This window comes from Agelaius phoeniceus, chromosome 1 (assembly GCF_051311805.1).
Source record: "Agelaius phoeniceus isolate bAgePho1 chromosome 1, bAgePho1.hap1, whole genome shotgun sequence".
Classification (NCBI taxonomy): domain Eukaryota; kingdom Metazoa; phylum Chordata; class Aves; order Passeriformes; family Icteridae; genus Agelaius; species Agelaius phoeniceus.
The window spans coordinates 53,947,751-53,969,824 of NC_135265.1; the positions used below are offsets into that span (position 1 = coordinate 53,947,751).

Below are 22,074 nucleotides of genomic sequence, written 5' to 3' on the forward strand. Positions count from 1 at the left end.
GTTGAGGGGGATTGTGGAAGACAAATGCTTAGTCCTCAAGAGAATACTTAGTAACTTGCAAGCACTGTGGATGTTTGAATCATCCTGTGCTGCTGAAGCCCACAGACCCTCACGTGATTCTGTTGCACCCTGGTGCTGATTTTTTGTAAGATTTGTCCTGGAAACTTGCTCCAGATCACATCCCTAATCAGCAGCTCTGCTCAAAATGCAAAGCTGCTTGGAGTAGAAATGGACCTTCCTGGGAATTGCCTCCAGGGCATGGCTTTCTGTCTTGATTCTCTAGTGTCCAGTTAAGATGCTGGCTCTGATCAGAGTTTTTTTTTTCTGGTGGGATGTTTATCACACCTTGTTCCTTAATACTTTCTGTATGATGTAGAGAAATTACTCTGCAACCCCAATGTGAGAGGGTTGGTAGTACAGCATCTCTTCCACCTAGCTGCTGCCTTTTTCTCGGTAGAAATCTGGTATAGAAAGTCTTGCCTCGGACAAAAAGGGCTTAATCCAATCAATGAGTTTCAAAGATATGTAGAATAGATACCAAACTACTTTCTGCCTTAACTTGATATTATTCAGTCTTGTTTCCTTCAGAAATGAGGCAAAAGAGTGTTGTATTATGGGAGGAGAGCCATCCCTCTGAGTACAGTTATACATTTACAGTGCTACATTTTGTGGCATCACAGCATGCATCCTGGTATCCTGGGCTTTTTCCTGTTAACATAAAATATTAATAGGGTACCAAAAATGCTAGGAATCTAAACTTGAGCTTTTTCTTTCCTGTCTTCTTTCCATTCATCCTGAAGTTTATATTTGTAACTGGAGATGTGTATGCTATGGTTCAAACCATGATGTGTTGCTCTGGCTAAAGTTTTATGACATATTATGAGTTAAAAAGTTCTGAGTCTTGTGTAGACTTAAGTATGGACTAAATTGGTGAGTTAAAGCACAAGGGAAAGTTAAAATTCAAAGTGTTGTCCAGCTGTATAACTGCATTTTTTTTGCACTGCCTTTTCTGTAGGACACCTGCTTAGCTGAGTATCTTCACTCACCTTTCATAAGGTCCTGCCTGTAAGTTCTGGTGCAGACTTATTTGAATGCAAGTTATGGAGATGGCATTGGAATGTCTTCAACAAGGGGGAGTGTGTGTGACTCTTGATGAAAACCCAGATTTTTGTGGGAAATAGCAAAGGTTAGGAGATCATAAACATCTTTTTTTTTACTTAACTTCTTTGATGAGAGAATTTGAAGCTCTGTTGGGATCTGCAGACCATAAGAGTGATATATATGATAATAGATGGGTGGGGGGGAAAGATGGGGGAATACAAGTGAAATAATGCACAGATATTAATCTATTATTGATGTATTTTTATGTAATTCCTTTATGCGCTTGTATATTCTTTTTTTTATCAGCTGAATTGTTATATACAGTAATTTTTATGTACAACAAAGGGCAGGGATCTTATACAGGCCATGATTTGTTCCAATGCACAGAAATTGCTCTGGATGGAGATGTTGAAAGTTTTTAAAGGTTTAAAATTTTTTAAAGGAGAAGAAAGAAATAGAAAACTTCACGTGTTAAGAAATGTGGACAGATAAATGGTGAAAATGTCAAGAAGTGAATTTGGATTCCTGCTGCTTTCTTGATTGGCAGGCAGTTGTGAAAACATACAGGGATAGTGTGCTTTGAAAAGTCAGTGAGCAAATGCAGGCCATGGCACAGAGCTCAGTTCAGCTGTTTCTGAAATTACAGACACCCCTGATTTGTGCCAGTTAGATTGCTGGTTCAAGGCTTTGGTTAATATCAAAAGTAGTGCATATACTTTGATGTTAACACTCTTTAATGTCCAAGTTTACATCTTTGTTTCCGTGATTTTTGAAGATAAGACCCGAAAGAGAGGGAAGTATGTAGTTCAGTGCAGCTGACAGTGGTAACCTTACTGCTCTGGAAAAGTTTTTTTTTCTAGTCTTTAGAAAGGAGTTGCAACAAGCAAGCCCAATATGTATTCTGCTGTGAGAAGGCTGTGGACTGTCAGTCTTTTTGCCATGAAAATACTGTGATTTCTAATGGGAATTTCTTCTTTAAAGCTAGCTGGTTTTGATGTTACAACTCTGGTGCATCTGAAATGGCTAATTGAATTTTATAGGATAAATGTGTTAAATCTCATATCCTCTGCAAGGAGGATGTGTTAATACAACAAATGATTGTGGCACAGTTGACAACATAGTCATGAATAACTGTAGAAGTACCTGGAGGTATCTAGACTACAAGTTGTCCTCTAGTTTTCATGCTTACAAGTCTTATGGTAAAACTGGTATGAACAATGAGGTTAGCATAAAAATATTATTCTTAATTTGATGAATTTGACAGTATGATATGGGAGGTATCTCTATTGTAGTTCAAAAAGGCTATGGTTTATAGAGGAAAAAAATGAATTCTTATTGGTGCCAGCGAGATGGAACTTCTCTTCTGCGCCGGGGAAGAAAGAACATGGCTACTACTTGGAGAAGAATCTTCTTTGACTATTTAGGTGACATGCTGGTAAATCAGGCCACTTATTCAATAATTCAGGATGTTTATTAAAAGCCATGACTCAGCACTTAAGGTAGTTGTTATGAAGAGGGTGAAGCAGAGTGTTTTGGATGAGATTTCTCTGCTGCTGAAGAATAGCAGGGGTCTGGATGGGGTAGGCTGCCTGAATTCAGGACAATAGCACCTTAAAGGTTGATATATTAGTTTTCTTCTGGTTTTATGTTTTGGGTTTTTTTTCCCTTTGCTTTCAGAGGGATATGGTAAATAGTTATTAGTCAACAGTTATGTATTTGTGGACAAGTTGTGCAAGTTGTGGGTGAGCATTTGACGTAATAGAAATGGGAGGCACACTCTGTTTTTTCAGAATTAGAACATTTAATATGCAGGGTGATTTGTAGGGCAGCTTTGGGCTGACTCTTCAACACATTTTGCCTTCAAATCTAAGTAGATGTTTCTGTATAGAAATCAAATGGACCTTAAATCCTTCAATCACACTGTGCTTACTTGCTGTATAAAAATATTTTTTCTCTTACGAAATCAGTTATCAGTATTTTATGCATTTGGTGAGTGAAGAAGACCAAGTTGTTCTGGCTACAGTTTTGCATTCCTCTGCAGCACACAGAAGTTACAGAATTGATTATACTGCTGGGTATTGCACCGGGATTTTTTTTTCTTTTGCTTTGTATACAGACAAATGAACTTTGCAGGTGATTCCCTTTCCCTTCCCCAGCCTTCCTTCCATAGAAATCATGCTTATTTTATGTTTTTGGGATATGAAACTTAGTTTATTTTTCTTTGAAATGGATGATGCCTGAGAATGTAGGTAGCCAAGAATATAAATGAAAAAAATAATAAGGAAACATTGAAATCTCCTTCTGCCAGATTGTGGATAGATGAAGCCAGCAAAACCTGATTAACAATTTAAGAATGCCCTTTTTGAGCTCACATGGCTACTGTAGTAGGAGGAGAGTGCTGTTTTAAATTGTTCTGCCATTTTTTTCGTGAACATAAGATTGTTTTTCTAAGTTGGCTGTTATGATCTCAGGTGCCCATTTGCATTTTGATAAATGGAAATATACAATATTGCTTAAGGCAGTTATAAGCACCTAAGTACATGTATGCAGTTAGTCAGTAAAAGCTTGAGGCCAATATTCCACTGTCTTTTAAAATCTGTTATCCAGCATTAAGGTTAAAAAGACAAATGCATAAGTATTAAAAAAAGCGAAGTCTCAAAACCAGTTTTGCTCATCCCTGAAACTCAACAGAAAGCATTAATCATCAACTTGTTTTCATCTATATAGTGATCTGGTTGGCATTCAGTTCCTTCCCCTGTGGGGTTGTGTTGAGAAGCTGGAAAAAGCTGGGGTGTCTCAGCTTTCTTGCCTTTTCTCAAATGTAGCAGGCAGGGCTGGCAGACCCTGCCACAGGGTGGAAAGCCTGGCCAGAAGTGTGGAAGTGGAAGGGAGGAAGAGCAGTGGAAGTGACGAAGGGAGGAGACAGGCACTGACAAGTAAGCCAGTGACTGGTTGTCTTAATTCTTAAGTTGTCTTAATTCTCCAACTCCACACATCCAAAGATCCAAAGCTTTTGAGAAGATTCCATCCCCTAGGTGAGGGAAATCATGATATGAAGAAATTGCTCTGTCCTTTCCTTCCAGGCTTTCCAATTTCCATCCCTCCCTGCCTACTCACATGCACCCATTCTGGGACCCAGGCTGCTTGCTGTGGCTGTGAGCAGTGTTTTTGATGACTGGAATGTGAAGGCAGGAGCGATGAGAGTATGGCAGCATGCACCCCTGCCAGAGCTTGTACGTCCTCTTTAGTGGAGAAAACTGAGCAGAAAATGAGCAGAGGGGAGAAAAAACAGATTGGTCTTTGGGATGGTTAAAATCTTCGTAAGGCTTAAGGAGAGTTATTTTCTTTCGTAAGCAGTGTCTCTAGTCAGAGAAGAAAGCTCCTGAGCTTTAGCTTTAGAGGTAAACAAGCCAGGTTTGGGGCATTCAGAATATATTCCTGGTAGAGAAGCAGTGTTGATAAAAGGAATATTTCGCAATATCTGTGGATTAGTAGCTCTGCTGTTCTAAACTAGTACACTAATGTCAAAGCATCAGGTTCCTTGGGGTACAGGGCTTGAGAGTTTTTCTTTGTTTGAAAACATCCTTTGCTGTAAACCTTATGATGTTTTGCAGCATTCTTCTGAATTATTTAGACTACTGATGAGGACTGTGAAAAGTCTCATTTCTACATTCAGGTGTCCAGCCTGCCTGTGTGGACACTTATTTGCAGACATCATGTATCATCTGCAATTAGTTGGATTTTATGGAATGTAAGGTGGAGCTGAATTTGTGGGTGTGATTTGTGTAGCCTGTGACTAGACTTTTTTATGTAGAAGTACATACATATCTGCACCAAGAAATTTATATGGCATTCAAATTTTACCCTTAGAAAACTTTGGTGAAATCATTGTCCAGAGATTGCAGCCACTGTGAATCAGGGCAGAGTAACCCATAACATATTTTTAAACAACTGGTATTTCTCAGAGACCAGAAGTAAAGGGATATAATGGAAACAAAAGTCTTACTGCAGCTGTGCAAAAGGATGCAGCAATAAGTAAATTTCGCAACTGAATAGGTGATATCTGCCATCTAAACTGAAGGGTTGCCTGGGTTGTTGCAAACCACTTGGTGATTTGCTAATGATTCCATTTAGGAGTTTGAACCCACCCAAGGAAAAAGGGAAGAAATATAATACTATTCATATGCAACACTATAAATAACTGGGTTTTTTTTATTCTCTCAAGGCTAAGGTGTTTGTAGATGGTGCAAAAGGATGGTGCACCAAAGGGTTTATAACTCCTTTTTCACTCTTTTGTGGCTTTTAAGCGTGGCTAATCACATTTATATCAGGCTTCAAACAGCTTTAAGGCCTGGTCTTGCTGCTGGCTTGGTAGAAAGTGACAGCACAGAATATGTCCCCCAGTGTCTGAGTGAAATGAGGCAGTTACCCACAGATAGGCATAAATGTGCTATTAGATGGTTGAGAAATATATCCCCCCACCAAAACCCTCCTGGGAATTTATTGTAGTGCCTTTGATGTAACTAATTAGCCTGCTCAAAGTAAGCAATGACTAACAGTCTAATAACTGGCTAATGGAAGGAACTTCATAATGTTTTTAAATCAGGATCATTTGAGAGTTTTACAATAGGCTGAGGAGCTTTTTCTTTCTGAGAAATAGTTGCCAAAGGTCAGATCCTGATGTCTGTTGTTGTCTTTTAGTTATATTTGACTCTCTTGGCTCTTTGAACAGTCCAGATGTTGGAGAAGGGCGGCAACGATCCTGGAGATATTCTGAAAGTGCAAAGGTTGAGTTTTAGCCCTGATCAGCAGACCTTGAGCAAATGTTCTAGTTTGCTGAGGTTGTCGCATGGTAATTTTCAATCTTTGCAAAATTTTGTAAGGTAGAACAGTTTTTTGGAAGGGGAAATGAAAAAGTAAGTTTGTTCTTCAAAGAAATATTTTTTTTTCATTTGTGTTTCCCAGTCCTCAAGTAGCAAAATCAAAACATAAAATTTATTATACCAAGAAGGAAAGTGCTTTTGACTGCCTTCTAGTACTGCAAATTTAAAAGGAGAAATTACAGGCTACATGTTAATTTTGCCAATTAATTCTACCTCCAAATGTCTTCTACTTCTGCATTACGCCTTTCTTTTTCTTTTTTTGTTCACTGGAGCTACAAAGCACTGGTACTACTAAGAGCTCCTTTCTCATCAAGATAATGATACAGCATTTCCACGTGTCAACCAACATCTTCGGTGCATTTTCCAGACAGACTATTCATGCCCAGTGGTTGGAGTATTTCTGATGCTGGACATGAATCCCTCTTGCTCTACTTGCAGAAGTAGTTTCACTGAATCCCCAGAATTTCAGTGTGAGTAAAGCAAGCAAAATTTGGGCCTTGCAGGCCCCATTAAGGTAAATTTAAAATCTTGCCACCTGCTTGGTACCTAGATGTAGGATTTAGTGTTTCTCCTGCTGCAGTCAATGTCGTCACTAACACCTAAACCAGAGTGCTGGGGGCTGCGCTTGCCAGCGGTGTTAAGTATCACCACAATAATCCACTGTCTGCCATGGGAGAAACATGTAGCCCTGAACTTGGGAAGGGAGAAAATGGTTTTCAGCTGTTTTGATTTAAATTGTTTGTTTTTGTTATTTTAAAGCCCGTGTGGAAATGGGCTGGGAGAGGGCTTGTTCAGATGTGAGGCTCTCACTTCTTTGGAGGCTGACCTTGCAAGTTGCTGAGAATTAGTCCCTCCATTAGCTTCCCAGAGACTCTCAGCCCTGCAGGTCTGGGCTGTGGCTGGGCAGCAGGGTTCAAGCTCCACATCTTGGCTAATTGGTGGTTCAGCTGGGCAGCTGGAGGGGAACTTGGCCAACAGGATACTGCAGGAATCTGGCTCACAGCAAGCAACTTCAGTAGCTTGTTTCGAAAAAAAGAAGAGACTGGGATGGCTCAAGTGTCAGGTCAGTAACTTCAGGCACATGCCCAAATGTTACTCCTTTTTTTTTCCACATGTCCTGCATGATCAGTGATATGCAGGATCATGTGTAAGGCAGCCCAGCCCTGCCTCCTGCCCTCTTTGTCTGTCCTCTGAGGCTGAGTCCTGGGACTGACAAGGAAGTTTCCACAGCACTCTGCCTTTGTGTGTAGGTAGCTGTGTCTACATCTGCCTCTTGTGTTTCCTCAGTAGGATTTTTTCAGCTTATATGAGATTTTTAGCATTTCCCTATCGATCTCATGCAGGGATTTGTAGATACAGACTCTCAGTAAAATAAATACTGTAGGTCTTTGCTTGTATGAAATTTTAAAGGTGGCTTTATTTTACATAATTTCCTATATGTTTGTTTAGCTTCAGCTGGTTGGTTTTAGTTGGGAGTGGCTGGGGAGGTAATGAGGACTGTAAATTCATCTGGATTGAGATAAATTGAGATAAAGATATTGCTGCTTAGAAGGCTCTCTCTGATTTAGGGGTCTGGAAAAGTTTACCTGAGTTTTTTAAGCTCCTTTGTGCCATTCTCAGGTTACCCATCAGTCTTGGGGAAGAGTTACTCACACATTTGGAAAAGGCTGTGAGTGATGTTCTCCTGATAACAGTGCATTGCTGGTTTAGTGTTGGAGTGGTGTGAACTCCGTACAGGCCCAGTTTTGTCTTGCCCAGGTCAGTGGGAGCTCTGCCATTGACTCAGGAATGCATGATCAGGCTCTGTTTCTAAAGTCATAGGCACTGTATTGATGCACTGTGTTCTGTCCTCTGTACTGTCAAAAAAGGAACTGAACCAAGCTGTGCAGCAGATGCAGCAAAAATGAATGCATGTGTCATTTGAGGAAAATAAGGGAGTGTTAGTGGAGTATTAGGTAGATTTGTAGGGATTGTGTCCCCTCTCTCCTTCATTGATAAATACTTTTTCTTCCAGTGAAATCTAAAATTGACAACAAAAGAATATAACATGTTTTTCAAAACAAACAAAATTACAAAAAAGCTGTGTATTCATGTTCCAAAGATCACAAATCAGTTCTTGGAAATTACTATACATAGGAAAAAGAAAAAATAACTAAGCTAAAAATACATTGCAAGTAGGAATAGAAAACTATAAATTTTCAGTGGTAAGCTCAGATAATGTATGTTATTTATAAGCACAAAAGTTTTGTATAAGGTATGCTTAAGCATTGCAAATAAAGTGAGTACAGTGTTGTTATCTAGCAGATTTTGTAGCCTCTTGTGTAAATGGAGTCTATTTTTAAAACCAATTATGAGCATCATCCTTCATATCTGTGTTAGTGTTTCCAGAGTGCTTCTTGTGCAGTTGCTCCAAATGCAGGAAAACAACAAACTTGGGACCAAGGGTGTCCAATTTAAGCTACTGTACTCACCCAAAACAAAATTTTGCTTACAACACATGCTGTTTTTAAAGGCAGGCACAATCCTACAGATCTATTTCCTCCAATGTTGCTCTTAAGGTGGTCAGAGAGAAGTGAAAAGTGTGTGTATGCAAGAAGGTGCAAGTACAGGTGTCCTAATGAGCCTGCCAATTGCTCTATTGCATCATTTCAAGGAAGAAAATATCAGGTGTCAAAAACTTAGCCTTTCTTAAATGGGAAGGAAATGGCTTTCTTACTTAGGTATCTGTTCTGTTAAGAATCTAAGTAGTCAATCTTTTTTGCATTCCACCTTCCCCCTTCCTTCTGGCTCACAGCATCTAAAATGCTACTTTTCTGGGAAAGACTGATATTCTGATTTCAGTTTTGTAATTTAATGATGGAGAGTTTCCTTAGTAAACCAAATTTAGAGTACTAGAATGCTTATCTTATATCCAGACCTTGAACATAAAAGGCATTTTATACCAGCAATTGTTCATTTAATGAGCAATTGCAGAGTGCAGGACGGTTAAGGGATTGAGCTATATGCACCATTATTGCAAGAAGTATTCTGAAATACCAGAAATAGGACGTAAGCTCTGATCAGGGGGACTGTGAGCACAATTACCTTCTTTTCAAATCCTTCTGTGACACTGCGGGAGGAAAAAGGACTTTGAAACTTGAAAGGAAAGAGCTTGCTTTCAACCTCAAAAGCTAGGAGGAAAGGGCTCTGAAATTTGCTCAGTATTCCCAATTCACCATTAGCCTGTTTCTTCCTTTAGCCTCAAGGCATTCTCCGCTTTTTGAAAAGATGTTAAGAAATTCAGTCACAATAGAGAGCCTAGTTTTGAACATGTTTCACTCGGTCCATTGAGGTCTGGTCTTCAGCCTTTGTGTGGGGTGAATTGAGCTGAGCAGCAATCTGGTTGGGGAGAGGTGAATGAGCAGTCTCTGTGCAGTCACAAATTCTGGCAAAGAAAAGATTACCCTTTCCTTTATTTTACAATATGCATTCCTGTACAATCCTGCTAGTGGCAATATGCAGAGCCGAGCTTGTGCTTAGGTCAATATGGAGCACTTGGTTTATAGCAACTCTTGTTAAGTTTGTCTTGTAATTGAAGCTGCTGTTGACCTTGCTTGGAGACCATTTGTAAAACCGTTTATTTAGCATAAACTGAAATAATAAACCGTCCTTCTCTTAGGCTGATTGTGATAGGGTGACATTAGTTTGATTTAATGATTAGCCGCCTGACCCCTCAGCTAGAGAGAGCTGCTTGAATAGGGAGAGTTCACTAGGAAGCACACAGGAAGAATACTAATGAGCTTGTTAAATTTAGCATGGCACCAACCACTTTTAATTCCTCTAATGGGAGAAGCACTGCCTTTGAGAGAGAGGGAGGGAGATGGGGGCGGGGGGGTGGTGGGGGGGGAGAAGGGAGAGGGAGAAAAAGAGGGAGGAATGCCCATGTCCTGGTAGCCAGAGAATTTTGGTCAAGAGAAGAGAAGAGCTTAGAGGGAACATCAGGCAGGGTCTCTTGGACTGAGTTGTAAGTACCTTGTTCTTTCTCTTACTCAGCTGAAGTGCTGTCAGATCTTTCATGAGATAGCAGTGCTCTCTGGAAGTTGCAAGCAGAAATATGGTGATGAAACTTAACATATTAAGAGATTTAACTAGGCTGGTGTTGTCTTGTTTAATCAGGGGCGTTTCTGCAGTGTCTTGGGATTGACTTTTAGTGTGCTCTATCAATAGATTTCAACTTTTTTTTCAGTTGCTGACTTTAGGTGCTTTAAAGTAAAATAGCTTCTACTTTTTCTTGGTCTATGGTAAAAAAAGGCAAAGAAGTTCAACAGGTAAAGAAAGTTTAAAGGATTTTTGCCTTAGGTTTTGGCTTGTGCTGATTTTTTTAAAAACTTTCTGAGTAAATTAGTTGTGCAATTAAAAGTGTGTTTACTCAGGCATGCTGTCCAGTGTGAGTTTTTTGAGAAAGCTTTTTGATTAAGTGAGAGGTGCTCCATTAAGTGAGGTGCTCAGCACTTCTAATAAAATTGGCTTCTGATCAAAATGGCAGGACTAAATCAGGCATTTCTCAGTGGATGTGAGAATCCTGGATTAAAGTGATCATTCAAGACTGGGCACTTCTAACATGTGTCTCTGGCTATTGGCTTGTTAAGTCAGAGAAAGGGTGTATGTGAAGAAAGAGAAGCTTATGTAGATTGCTCTTGGGCATGATTGCTTTTTTCTTTTCTTATTTAACCCTTCACTCTTACACTGGCAAAAGCTGGGAGGAATTGTACTGGAGTTGATGGGCTGCCACCAGCTTCATCTTTCACTTTGGGATTTGTCTCTCTGCAACATTTTAATAAATCAGATGGATCTTTTGACCCTAAAGCTGGTCACTTCTAAAACGTGAGCAGAGCAGTAACAGAACAGTTCTCACTTATTTGGCTGTAAAACCCCTTTGGCAGATGCTGCTGGAGAAGTGGGCTGTTTGCTTACATTTTTGCTTTAGAATCCCACTTGTTGCCATGGTGGACAGTGTGTTTCTGTCAATAATTTGGCCTGGCGCGCCTTGCCCGCACTTACTCTTGAAACTTTATTGAACGCTTCAGTTGAACCAGAACAAGATTAGACAGCTTTCCCCTTTTGGCACGCTGGAGTGGCTCGCCTGCCGTGAGAGCCGGCAGCGTTACTGCAAGAGGAGTTTCCCGCTCGGCGCCGGGGGAGCTCCTGCAAACTGCTTGGCTCTTAGTGTCCTGGAGCGTGGGTGCTGTCAAATTTCTCATCTGCCCCCATCACCAGCATCCCAGTGGTGTGAAGTCAGTGCTTAGCGAGCTGTTTGGCTGATGAATAAGCCTTATTATTATTGCAAAAATGCCATCGTGTTTAGTTAAATACTTCTGGGGCAATTTTTGTGTGGCAGAAAACATCCAGAAACTTTTGACTTGTAATGGCACATGGCAATAACTTTATAATGGGAGAGAGATCATTGATACAGAAGGAAAAATAGTTTTGTTTTCTTTTTTTTCTCAAGTAACCAAAAAAGGGAAAACTTTATTAAAACAAACCATATTTTTCCTTTTGTTTCTAAATTACTGAAAGTAGGTTTTGAATTTAATTCAGCAATTTGAAAAATCAGCCTTTTCCATAACAGTCACTAGTACCTTGATTCATGACGTGTGCATGTTTTGAGACGAAAAGTATAAAAGTGGAGCCTACACATAAATGTCAGCTTCTTGTTGTATCCCAGGACGGCAGTTTTAACAAATATTATCTTTATATGGAAGAGTAAAAGAACTGAAATCCTATCTGATCATCTGAGTGATTATACAGCCCCACAAATCACTCTAGCTTTCTTCTTTCTGAACTGTTGTAGCACTGGTTAGCTTGCTCTACTTAAGAGTCTGTCAGAATTTCAAATGAAGTGTAATACCCTGTTTTTATAGGAGTTTACGTCTCATCAGTGAAAGTTCACTCTAGGTTGAAATTTAACATAAAAGACTCTGGCTAAAGAGAAACCTGATGGAAAATATATCTTTGAGCTGATTTTTTTTTTTTTTTTTGTTATACAAGCGGGTTTCTAAAAACCTCATATAAGTTTTAAAGTTTTGGTCCCTGATTTGCAGTTCTCTAACTAAAACCAGCTTCAGTGTAAAAAGTTGAAACCTTAAACCCTGCTAATCCAGAGCAGGGACAAATGCCTGTGCATATTAATAAAAAATAGGAAAGGGCAAAGGGTTTAAACTCTGTAATGTTGTTGTCTATTTCCATTAACTCTTTCTTCTCAGACCCAACCCTGGAAAAGCTCTGTATGTAGAATTACTGGCTGCAAAAAGAATTCTGTCCCTGGAAAATGCTGATAAGTCAGCAACCCTGGTTGCTGTAATACTTGGAGATAGAAAAATAATTAAGTGCTTAATAGGCTATGCTGCTGAGTTTTTGTGTTGTTGCTACTTGGGGGGAGAGGAGGCAGAGAAAAAATTGGTTAGCATTTCATTCAAAGCAATGGTGTGGCTAATTTACACATCTAATGGCAGGTATCTGTACGTCCAGACCTTGTTTCTGATCTAATCCGTATAAATGCACAGAGGTTGAGTCATGCTGGTCAGCCTTGCTGAGTGTAGTCACCCAGTGAGTTGCTGGCTGCTGCTTTTGCTGTGTGAACAAGTACACCAGGGAAAGGTACAAGTGAAAACTTTGCCCTGACCTCAAATCTCTGACAACTGAAGAGCAATCTTGGCACTGGTGTCAATCATTCTTCCTTGCATGTGGATTGTAGTGTAAGGGCACTTTAGTTTTATTTCCTAAGGGTGTTTTCATTTCCTTTTCTAGTTACCATTTTTGTACCCAGCATTTAATAATTTGAGATTCCTTGTGGACTTCTAGAACTGCAGAGCAACTTCGAAATGAAGAATCTTTATCAGTATTCCTTGAAGATGTATTGGTGTATGCTTGCACGTGCAGTGTGGTTGATGGAACAAGGCTGTACCTGGAGCATTGGTATTGGCCAAGGATTACAGGCAGCAAGCAATCATGCTTGTTTAGAGAAACATCTGTATCTTAAACCAATAATGCAACTGAAGGAGAGCATTTACATTAGAGACTTATGTACCTAGCAAAGCCCCTTTGCCACATGGCATGTGAGAAATGTACCTAGGAGCACACATCTTGATTTTGAGGAACAGAACCATTTTGTCTGCTTTTTGAAGGGTGTATGTAGTCCCTAGGGGTTAAAATTCTTGCGGGAGCAGTGGGTTGTTTTTAGCACCTAGTCCTGGAGCTGTCTGCAAGGAAGACTGGTAGAGCCATGGTCAGGAGGCTCTTCTCCCCTTACAAGTGGTACCACAGGCCTAGAGGCTTACTCCAAACTAGGACTTGGGTTCGATGCTCTTAGTTATGATTATTTTACCCCCAGCTTTCTTCCCCCTTGTTCATTAAGAGTTTGTGGCTTTGTTTTTGTGGATATGGGAAAAAGAGGTAGGGGGAGTATATGCAACCATCCTGCACATGGTGACACTGTCAGAGCAGGTGGCCTTGCTTGTGCCTACCTGATGCTGTTGGTCCTGTATCTTGAGCAGTTGTACCCATTTTATTGCTGCCCACCTTGGTTCTGATCACTGCCAACCTCCTTGCAAGGCTTCAGCCCCTCACACAGGCAAACCCCAGGGACCTGGAGCTGGGCTGCAGAGCTGTGGTGGGTGGCTGGGCATGATTTAGGCCTGGCTGGTGGGGTTCATCTTCTTCTCTGGGTGACAAATCATTTCTTGACTCCCCATCAGGGAGCTCCCAGTCTCCTTGTCCCAGAGGCAGGGAAACAGCAAGCCTCTGTCTGTTCCTGCACAATTGATAGCCCTGCTGGAGGAGCATCAGTGCATGGGTGACGGTGATCTACTGCTCGGCTGCTGCCGGCTCTGAACGGGCAAGCATCCCCAGGCCATCCCTCACAGCCACACAGGCACCTCCTGTCACAAACTTACACCGGGAGGAGGAGGAGGGCAGCGGGGGGAGAACTTTTCTTTATTGTATTTGCTATAAATGGGCTAAAAGTGTGTGTCTCTCTTTTTTCTTCCCTTCTCTCTTTCTTCTCCCTCATTTTTCTGCAGAGGATGAAAGTCCTGGGCAGACCTATCACAGAGAGAGAAGGAACGCGATCACAATGCAGCCGCAGGGTGGGCAAGGCCTCGGCAAGATCAGTGAAGAGCCTTCCACGTCGAGTGAGGAAAGGGCCTCATTAATCAAGAAGGAGATCCATGGATCTATATCGCACCTTCCCGAACCTTCCGTACCGTACCGCGGGACGCTCTTTACCATGGACCCCCGAAACGGCTACATGGACCCTCATTACCGTGAGTATTGATCGCTGCCTTATTTGGGGATGCAGAGTTGGAAGGCTGTCAAATTTAATGTGATTTTGTCACTTTGCATTGTCCCTGGGGAGAACTGCTTTATCTGGAGGGAGTGATGTTTGTGGTAAATGCAATCTCTTTTTTTTCCTGAAGTTAAAAACCAGGGTGCAGTTGCACTGCAGGTAGAAATTACTGCAGGCCTCTGCAAAGTGACTTCCACAGGACATCTCATCTGTTGCTAATCCTCCTCAGCCATCCGGGGTTGTGTTCTGCTCCACCTCCTTAAAACATGAAGAAAAACGGGCCTCATTATAGCTAGCAGAGAAGGAAAATGAAACAGGCCTTAAAAATCCCTCTTTTAAAACAATGTTAAAGTATGTTATTGAGAGGAAGAAGGACTGTGCCCTGTACACTGAGAATTTGGGGAATTGGAAGGCTTAGTTTTGTGCTTTGGGACTCTTTGTTTTGTTTTGGAGGGTTTTTTTGGACATTCACAAGTGTGTTTGAGAATGCAGGCTTGATGGAGTGTTTTTGCAATTTTCTTTCCCAGCTATAGTTCCCTGAAGTTGTAAGGGGAAGGAAAAAAGGCAAATGGTTTCAACTTCTGAATTCTCACTCAGGCATTAATAAAAAAGTAAGAAATTAACTGACACTTGAACACAGATGTGGAGTGGATTTCTCCACAGGCGCAAAGTATGAAGGAGTTAAGCAATTTTTTTTTTCATCTGTTTCTAGTTTACAAAAAAAAGAGAAAAAAGATCATTTAGTTGTGTCGTAATGAAGTACATCTTGAGGTGTCAAGGCTTGTGCCTTTTGATTATAGATTTATCACCCAGTCAGGATACAGATTTGCCATTTAACCTTTCAGTCTCCAATTCCAGATGATAGGCTTAAGACCCACAAAGAGAGAGCAGTCTGCATTGGTTTTCCTTTTTTTTAACATCATTCAGAAATTTTAGTGTTTTAAGGCAAAAGGTCATTAGCCAGACGACTGATTAGTGAGGACAGCTGATTAGTGCATGTTTTTTTGCTAAAGAAAGTGCCAGGGATAAAAGCTAATTTTATCCCTTCATTAGTTGGGCTAGCAGCAAAGGGGAATGTTCACTCATCAGGGTGCAGATCAAAGTATGTCTTGCACAACCTTAAGTCTCACCAACCTCCTTTAAAAAAAAAAAAGAGCCTGATTGTTAATAAGGATGGAGGTATTATGAGAAAATGAACACTTGTTGTCTGTATAGTTTAGATCAGTATTTAGGAAAAAAGTTTGCAGTTAAGCTTTTGAGCTCTTTTTCAGTGTAGTCAGTTGGTTTTTGTACACCTTCCTCTCCTGCTCTCGTACAGACCTGCTCAAACCCTCTGGGGGAGTTACTCATCTCTCTGTAGAGGAGCACACAGTTGCTGCAGCACACCAGTGGCAGACTCCTGCCAGAGAGGCATGAATGTGCAGTGCAAGCGTTCACTCGTGAGCAGCAGAGCAGACAAGTATTACCTCGGGGGTTGGCGGCACCATTCCTAGCTTCTGGTTACCAAATGCCCAAATCTAGCTTAAAAGAAACCCAACAAAACAAGCAAGTATTATTGGGGAAGCAAAACAGCTTCTCTGTTTGTAGGCAGTACAGCTGGGGAAAAATGAAATGTGTGACAAAAACAACCCTCAAAAACAATAAACCTTATGCTGCATTTAGTGGGGAAGATTGCCGTTTTGACCATCTGACCAGCTGCCAGCTCACCCATTAAATCTTGTTCAAAGTGTTACTGAAATTACTGAAGGTTCTGACAGAAGAAAAAGATCTGGTCAGTCAGGATGTGTCTGAGTGGTTTGTAATGAGTTTACTTTGGTTTATTTTCCCAAATTCACCTTTTGACAAGAGTTGTCAAGATTTAATGAAGCTACTGTGTCTGTATTGTGACCATTAATGCTAGCTAGTTAGGCTGTGTGGACTACTAGCAAAACATTGATGTCAGAAGTTGAGAGAGCACCAGAAGTTCCCCACCATACAACAGCAGAGAAACAGGAGATGAGTTAATTTTAAATGAGCAACAAGATCTTAAAACAGAAATTTAAGTCAGAAAGCATCAGATGGACAGACCTGCTTCCCTCTCCTGTAATGAGTAGTGCATTTGTATTCACTGATTTATAAGGTCCCTCAAGCTATTAATGTCATAAAAAGAGCCATCATGCTTTTATTTACCTTTAATAGCTATGATACAGAGAGACAACTAAAAAGACAAATGTCTACTTAGATTTATTGGAAAGCAGACAATCTTACTGAAATTTTCATAGTGGTTGTATCATTTATATATGTAAGATATGCTTTCATCAGAGTGGTGACTGCATTAAGACTGACACTTTTAGTGGTCCATATGAAGAAGGCTGAATAATGTACACTGTAGCAACAGGTAAAGAACCAGAGAGGCTATTGTTTACCTCTCTTAATTTCTTGCTAGTTTTGCTAGGCACATGTATAGAAAATGTTTTAATTCAACATAGTCAGATGTGTAAACACTTACAGTAATTTCTTAGTTTCCCTGTGGCTGGAAAATACAGACCTCTCAAGATGCCTAATTCGTGCTTCTATTTATACCCACTTTGTATTTAAAAGTGTGGGCAGGCTTCCTGTAACACAGGAAAAGGGAAAATAATTTTTTTGAAGAAAGACATCTGTATGTTTTTATGACAAAAAAAAGAAAAGGGTGTTTAAGTCAGTTGTGTGTAGAATGCATGTTCCTTCCATGAGCTGCAGTTATTAGAAACAACTTGAGTGCTTTGCATTTTTACATATAAACACGTGTGTATCTGTTTGTGCATTGCAGGATTTTTTTGTTTTAATTTTTTTCTAATTAAAATGACTGATGTTGTAAATGTTGGTAGTAATAGTTACCATAAATGTGGAAGAAATCCCTCATTGAGGGGGAGTTTGCTCTCCTGCAGAGTGTGGGTGGGGATAATGGTTATGTTTCAAGTGAACCAGCTTTTCAAACAGCTGGGATGAAACATGCTATGGAGCTGGCAGCCCTTCTGCACCGACAGAGAGCCCCTCAACCATTTAGCAACTGAGAATGTGAATGTAGTCCCATGCTCAGCTCACAGCCTTCTATTCTCCAACAGATAAAAGGGAAAACACAGGCCTAACCCAGAAATTTTTATTTTCTGTCTTTTTTGTTACGGATTTCTTAACCACTATTTAAACACAGCTCACAAAGGAAGAGTGAGATGCTGTTTTTGTTTGTTTAACTTCTAAAAACTTTTTTTTCTTTAAAAAGGCTTCAGGACAGATGACAGAAGAGCTGGAGTTAGCTCCTTTTCTTTGTTGAGGAGAGCAGAGTTACTGACCTTAATCACAGTGTTTCTTAAAAGGATTTAAAATCCTGAGTTTCTCAAACACTAATTCCAGTGGTAGCTGGAGCCCCTTGTTAATGTAAATTCCATCTCTAGAGTTGGGGCTGAGGCAGGGAAGATGGGGATAGCAACTTGCCTTTGTTATTTTCTTCCACAATTTTAATTTTCATGTAGATTTATGGCAGTGCTAAGACTGCCTGTCACACAAGTCATTCCTCATGGAAAAAATGAATCATTCCTGATGTAAACACTTTGATTTAAAACATACTCTTGATATTCTTCCCTGGGTTACACAGTTCGTCTGAAAGAATTGTTAGTGCCTAATTAGCAAAACCTGAAGAATTATCTTAAGCAAAAAGCAGTGACAGATCATTTGGCTCTGATCCAAATATTTATATATACAGGAATGTATGGCCCTTGCAGGATTCTCTTTGTGGTAAATCACTTCATTTCAGTGAGGTTACACTAGCTGAAAGCAGGAACTCGTTCCTTTCTTTTTTTTTCCTTTTCCTTTCCTTTTTTTTGCCTCTTCTTACCAAGGATTTATTTTGCTGGTGTTGAAGCTTCTGTATCTGTCTGGGGAAGTGGGAACTGCTTATTGCACATTTCATAGGATTAGCCCTCCAAAGGTATTGATTGCCCTCAGTTCCCACTGACTGTTCTTGGGCTTAGCTTTGTAAGGACTGGGCCTTGCATAACTGCCCGAGTTAGATTACCCAGTGTTAGTGTCACCTCAAAATCAATTTGCAGCATGAACGGAAGACCCCAGCAAGGAAAATACAATGCTGGTTCACTAGGTGCACTTGTTCATTTACTAGCTTTAATTTCTGTTGACAAGAATTCCCCTTCCTTCATGTCCCCATTGGAAAGGAAAAGGGAGTGCAGAAAAAAAAAAGGGGAATCGGATTCTGTTTCTAAAAATGCAAACTGGAAACTGGAAACACTGTTTTAAACTGCAGTAACTGGGAAGCAATGACTTTTCATGGCAGTGACTCTTGAACCACAGTGGCCAGCTATGTGTGGCACCTTTGACAGTGAGAGCAGTCCAGGTCATCATCAGCAGATGGGCTCATGGAAAGGGCCTGTAGAGGGGTAGGTGGTGGCCTCCTTTGTCATCTACCTGGCATAATTTGGGACTCAAGAGAGACAACCAAGGCACTTCTGGATAGCTCCAAAGCAGGCACTTTTCTTATTTCACCTCTAGTTTCCCAGTGTCTTTTGGTGACAGGAGACCAGGACAGCTTTTTGTAGAGAGCTTCTACCTGGGCTGGTTGGACAGTGGTAGGAAAATGTCACCGGAGAATCTTTCTAGGGCCAGAGTCTTTAAATACATTTAGTTGCTCTTCAGTTTCAAACTGAGTTTAGCCTCTGAGAATGTGGATCCTACTTCAACTCGGCAGCATTTTGCAGGGGAGAGGCTTGAGCACTCTAGTAACAAAACTCTCTACTGACAGTGATTTATGGGGTGGTTTCCAAATGTTGTCAAGTAGGAGTAGTTGAAAAAAGTAAAATCTAAAGCTTTTAATAGAACTCACAAGGAAAAAAGCCTCTGTTATAAAAGTGAATGTCAGACTGCTCATGTCAGCCGAGCAGCTGAAGTGTGGGTCTTTAAAAAATTAGTGTGTTTGCAAAACCATTTTTGGGATTAAAAGTCTAAAATATAATAGTACCTTTCAATAGCCTCCAACAAAAAACATTACTGTTCTCAAATACAAACTTATGGTCAGAGGCAGCTTCAGTGTGAAATTTAGGAAGGTGCTGCAGACCTTGTAAGCTTAGCAGCTTCTAAGTTGAAACAGCTTCTCCAAGATGCCTTCCAACCCTCCTGTGTTGTTTTTCAAACTGCTCATTACAAGTACTCCTGCCCATTTCTCCTGAGGCCTGTGAAATCAGCAGTGTCTCCTGTGTGATGGTCTCATATGGAAGTAACAAATGCACCTATAGGTTTACAGTATGTAGATATGTTCTTCCTTCTTATGCATTTTTTTCTCTCCTCAGCATGAGACAGACTCCAGAACTGCCAGTATCTGGAAAGCTTTGGAGTGTAATGTGATTGAGCAATTGAAAGGTGAACTTGTAGGTTTGGGTGATTTTTTTGTTAGTTTGGTTTTGGTTTTGCTATTTGTTTGGGGTTTTTTTTTCTTTTTTTTTTTTTCTTTTTGTTTTTGTTTTCTTTTTTGTTTGGTTAGGTTTGATTTGGTAGAACAGAATGTTGGAGATTTCTTATTTCTAAATAAGAAATAAGAAATTATATAAATTATTTGTAGCTCTATAATTCTGTTGTACTTCAAAACTCTAAAAATATTTTGAAAATGTTATTTTAATGTCTCCTTGTTTCTTGTTTTGCTGTTCAAGTGCATCTAAGAAAGCTGTGGGATGAGGTTTTATATGTGTTTTTTTTTTTGTTGTTTGTTTTTTTAAAGAATGGGGAAGATGAAGACAGGACAAATACAAAACCACTAATGGATTTGATTTATTTTTTCCAGCTAAAACTTTTTTATCTGCTTTACAGTATGCATTTGTTGTATACTGCCTTCATAGAAAGAGACAGAATTCATTGCTCAGAGCCACAGAATCATGGTTAAGAACTGTGAAAAAAAAGCCAAGAAATAATGTAATCCATCTCTTGAGCATCAAGGCAGATCCACTGTCCCTAAATCAGGAGAGAGTGAAAAGCTTCTTCAAAGTTGTTGTATCCCTTGATACACGGACATTTGTCATAATGCTTTTAAAACAGAATGTCTGTAGTGGATTTGGGCTGATCTTGTGTGCCTACAGTGTAAGTGGCATCAGCAGCTGGAAGGTGGGGAGAAATATGAGATGGTTCTCTTGCATTGGTGTTCTCTCTGGGCAATGTTACTAGAGTGAATTTAATTGCCTAAGTTGAGATTGGCATTGAGTGCTGTTTTCATGCCTGTGAAAGTGGTGTGACTGCCAGCCTGGTCAACCCCTGTATCCTGGGTCAACCCCTGTATCTGTTAACAGATCTCATTCATACTCTGTATGAAGGTCCTGATATATCAGGGATTTAAGATGGCCCTATCTGTCTGTATTTAGCCACCAGAATTCTAAACTGTTGTGTCTAAATGTAGAAAACAAACATTTAAATTCAGATTTTTTTGCTCCATCTCTGCTATCATTGTCCAGCTTTTGTTAAGAAAACTGTAGCAATAAATCGGTTGCAGAGTAGCTAATGTGTACAGGATGCTCCTCTGTTGTGATTCTCTTGTGTCAATTCTCTTTCATTCTGGGTGCTTGAGATCTGGGTGTGCCCTATTTTTCATTGCTCTTGTCCCCTGGCCCTTGTGTGGGCACAGAAGGAGGGCATTGTGTCATAGAGGATGCCTCAGCTGGGCACTGGAGTAATGGGAGCGTGTGGACACCATGGACCTGCCCTCTGCATGGCATTGACCATGGACTTGTCAAGGGGAGATTTGAAAGGCAACATGGTCCCTGTTGTCAAAGTGCAGCTTCAAGCTTGTCCCATGGAAGTCTCTCAGTACTAGCCTCCTGTTGGAACCCAGGGTTGAACAGGCCTTTACTTTTATGACGGTTTAAATGCTTTGGTTGCTGAACCATTTTCAGGATTGCTGGCAGATACAGCTTTATTCCTGTTAATTGAGCTCAGTACTTAGGAGGAGAGCCACTTAGCCATAGCCTCTACTTCCTTTTATTCACACCTACCAGCACAATTGGCTTCCTCTTAGCCTGGCTCTTTACCTCTTAGTCTTGGTAGTTTACACAGCACTCTATAAACTCTTATTAAAACACTGCTCAACTGGGGCTCTTGAGCTTGCTGAGTGGATCACATCTGAGTCTGGAGATCATGTTAGGAATGCTTACCCCTTCAGTCAGACTTATACTGGCTACATTTATTGATTTCTGATAATATAGCTTGCAGCCAAGGTAGAAACCACCAGTGCAGAGAAGCAGTATTATCCTCAATGTATTGAGTATTCATAGCTATGTTTTAAAGAGTACAGCTGCTGTGTTGCCATGTGGTCATTGGCATGTGTGGTGCTGGGTACACAGCAGCAGGAAAGGCAATATGTGTGTGGGAATGTATGTATGTACAAGTTTGTACATCTTCATACTTCCTTTTAAAAGTAAGAGTTACCACTTACAAAACAATCTTTCAATATTGCTTTCTTTACTGGTTTTTTTTTTTTATTGTCTTGCAGTTTTTTGGAGTTCAAAACAGATAGCTCACCAGATAACAGAATTGCTTTCTAATCTCAATTATGCTTCTTTCATGTTTCATTCTGAATAAGGTAGTATAGAGGGTCCCCCATTGTTTATTCTAGCTTCTCTTTCACATTTCAGTGCTGCCCCGAGCCATCATTTTTCTGAAACAGCTGAATGATGCTGATCCAGAACCCAGTGAATTCAATGAATCAACAGCTGCTGGCTTCAATAAACTTTGAAATAATCCCCAGTTGCCTTAGATTCT

General features: G+C 40.4%; 1 protein-coding gene across 3 annotated transcripts in view; it reads left to right on the forward strand.

Annotated features, from left to right (window-relative positions):
* The window catches only part of GLI3 (GLI family zinc finger 3), a 201,635-nt gene that overhangs the window by 52,553 nt on the left and 127,008 nt on the right, over nucleotides 1-22,074 (forward strand). For 2 of the 3 annotated variants that reach the window (XM_077179092.1, XM_054643992.2), the window contains exon 4: nucleotides 14,042-14,284. In XM_077179092.1, the coding sequence (XP_077035207.1) occupies nucleotides 14,042-14,284 (243 nt within the window). Of the gene's footprint in view, nucleotides 1-9,880; nucleotides 9,988-14,041; nucleotides 14,285-22,074 lie in introns of those variants that run through there. The other variant, XM_077179098.1, reaches the window with a different exon arrangement.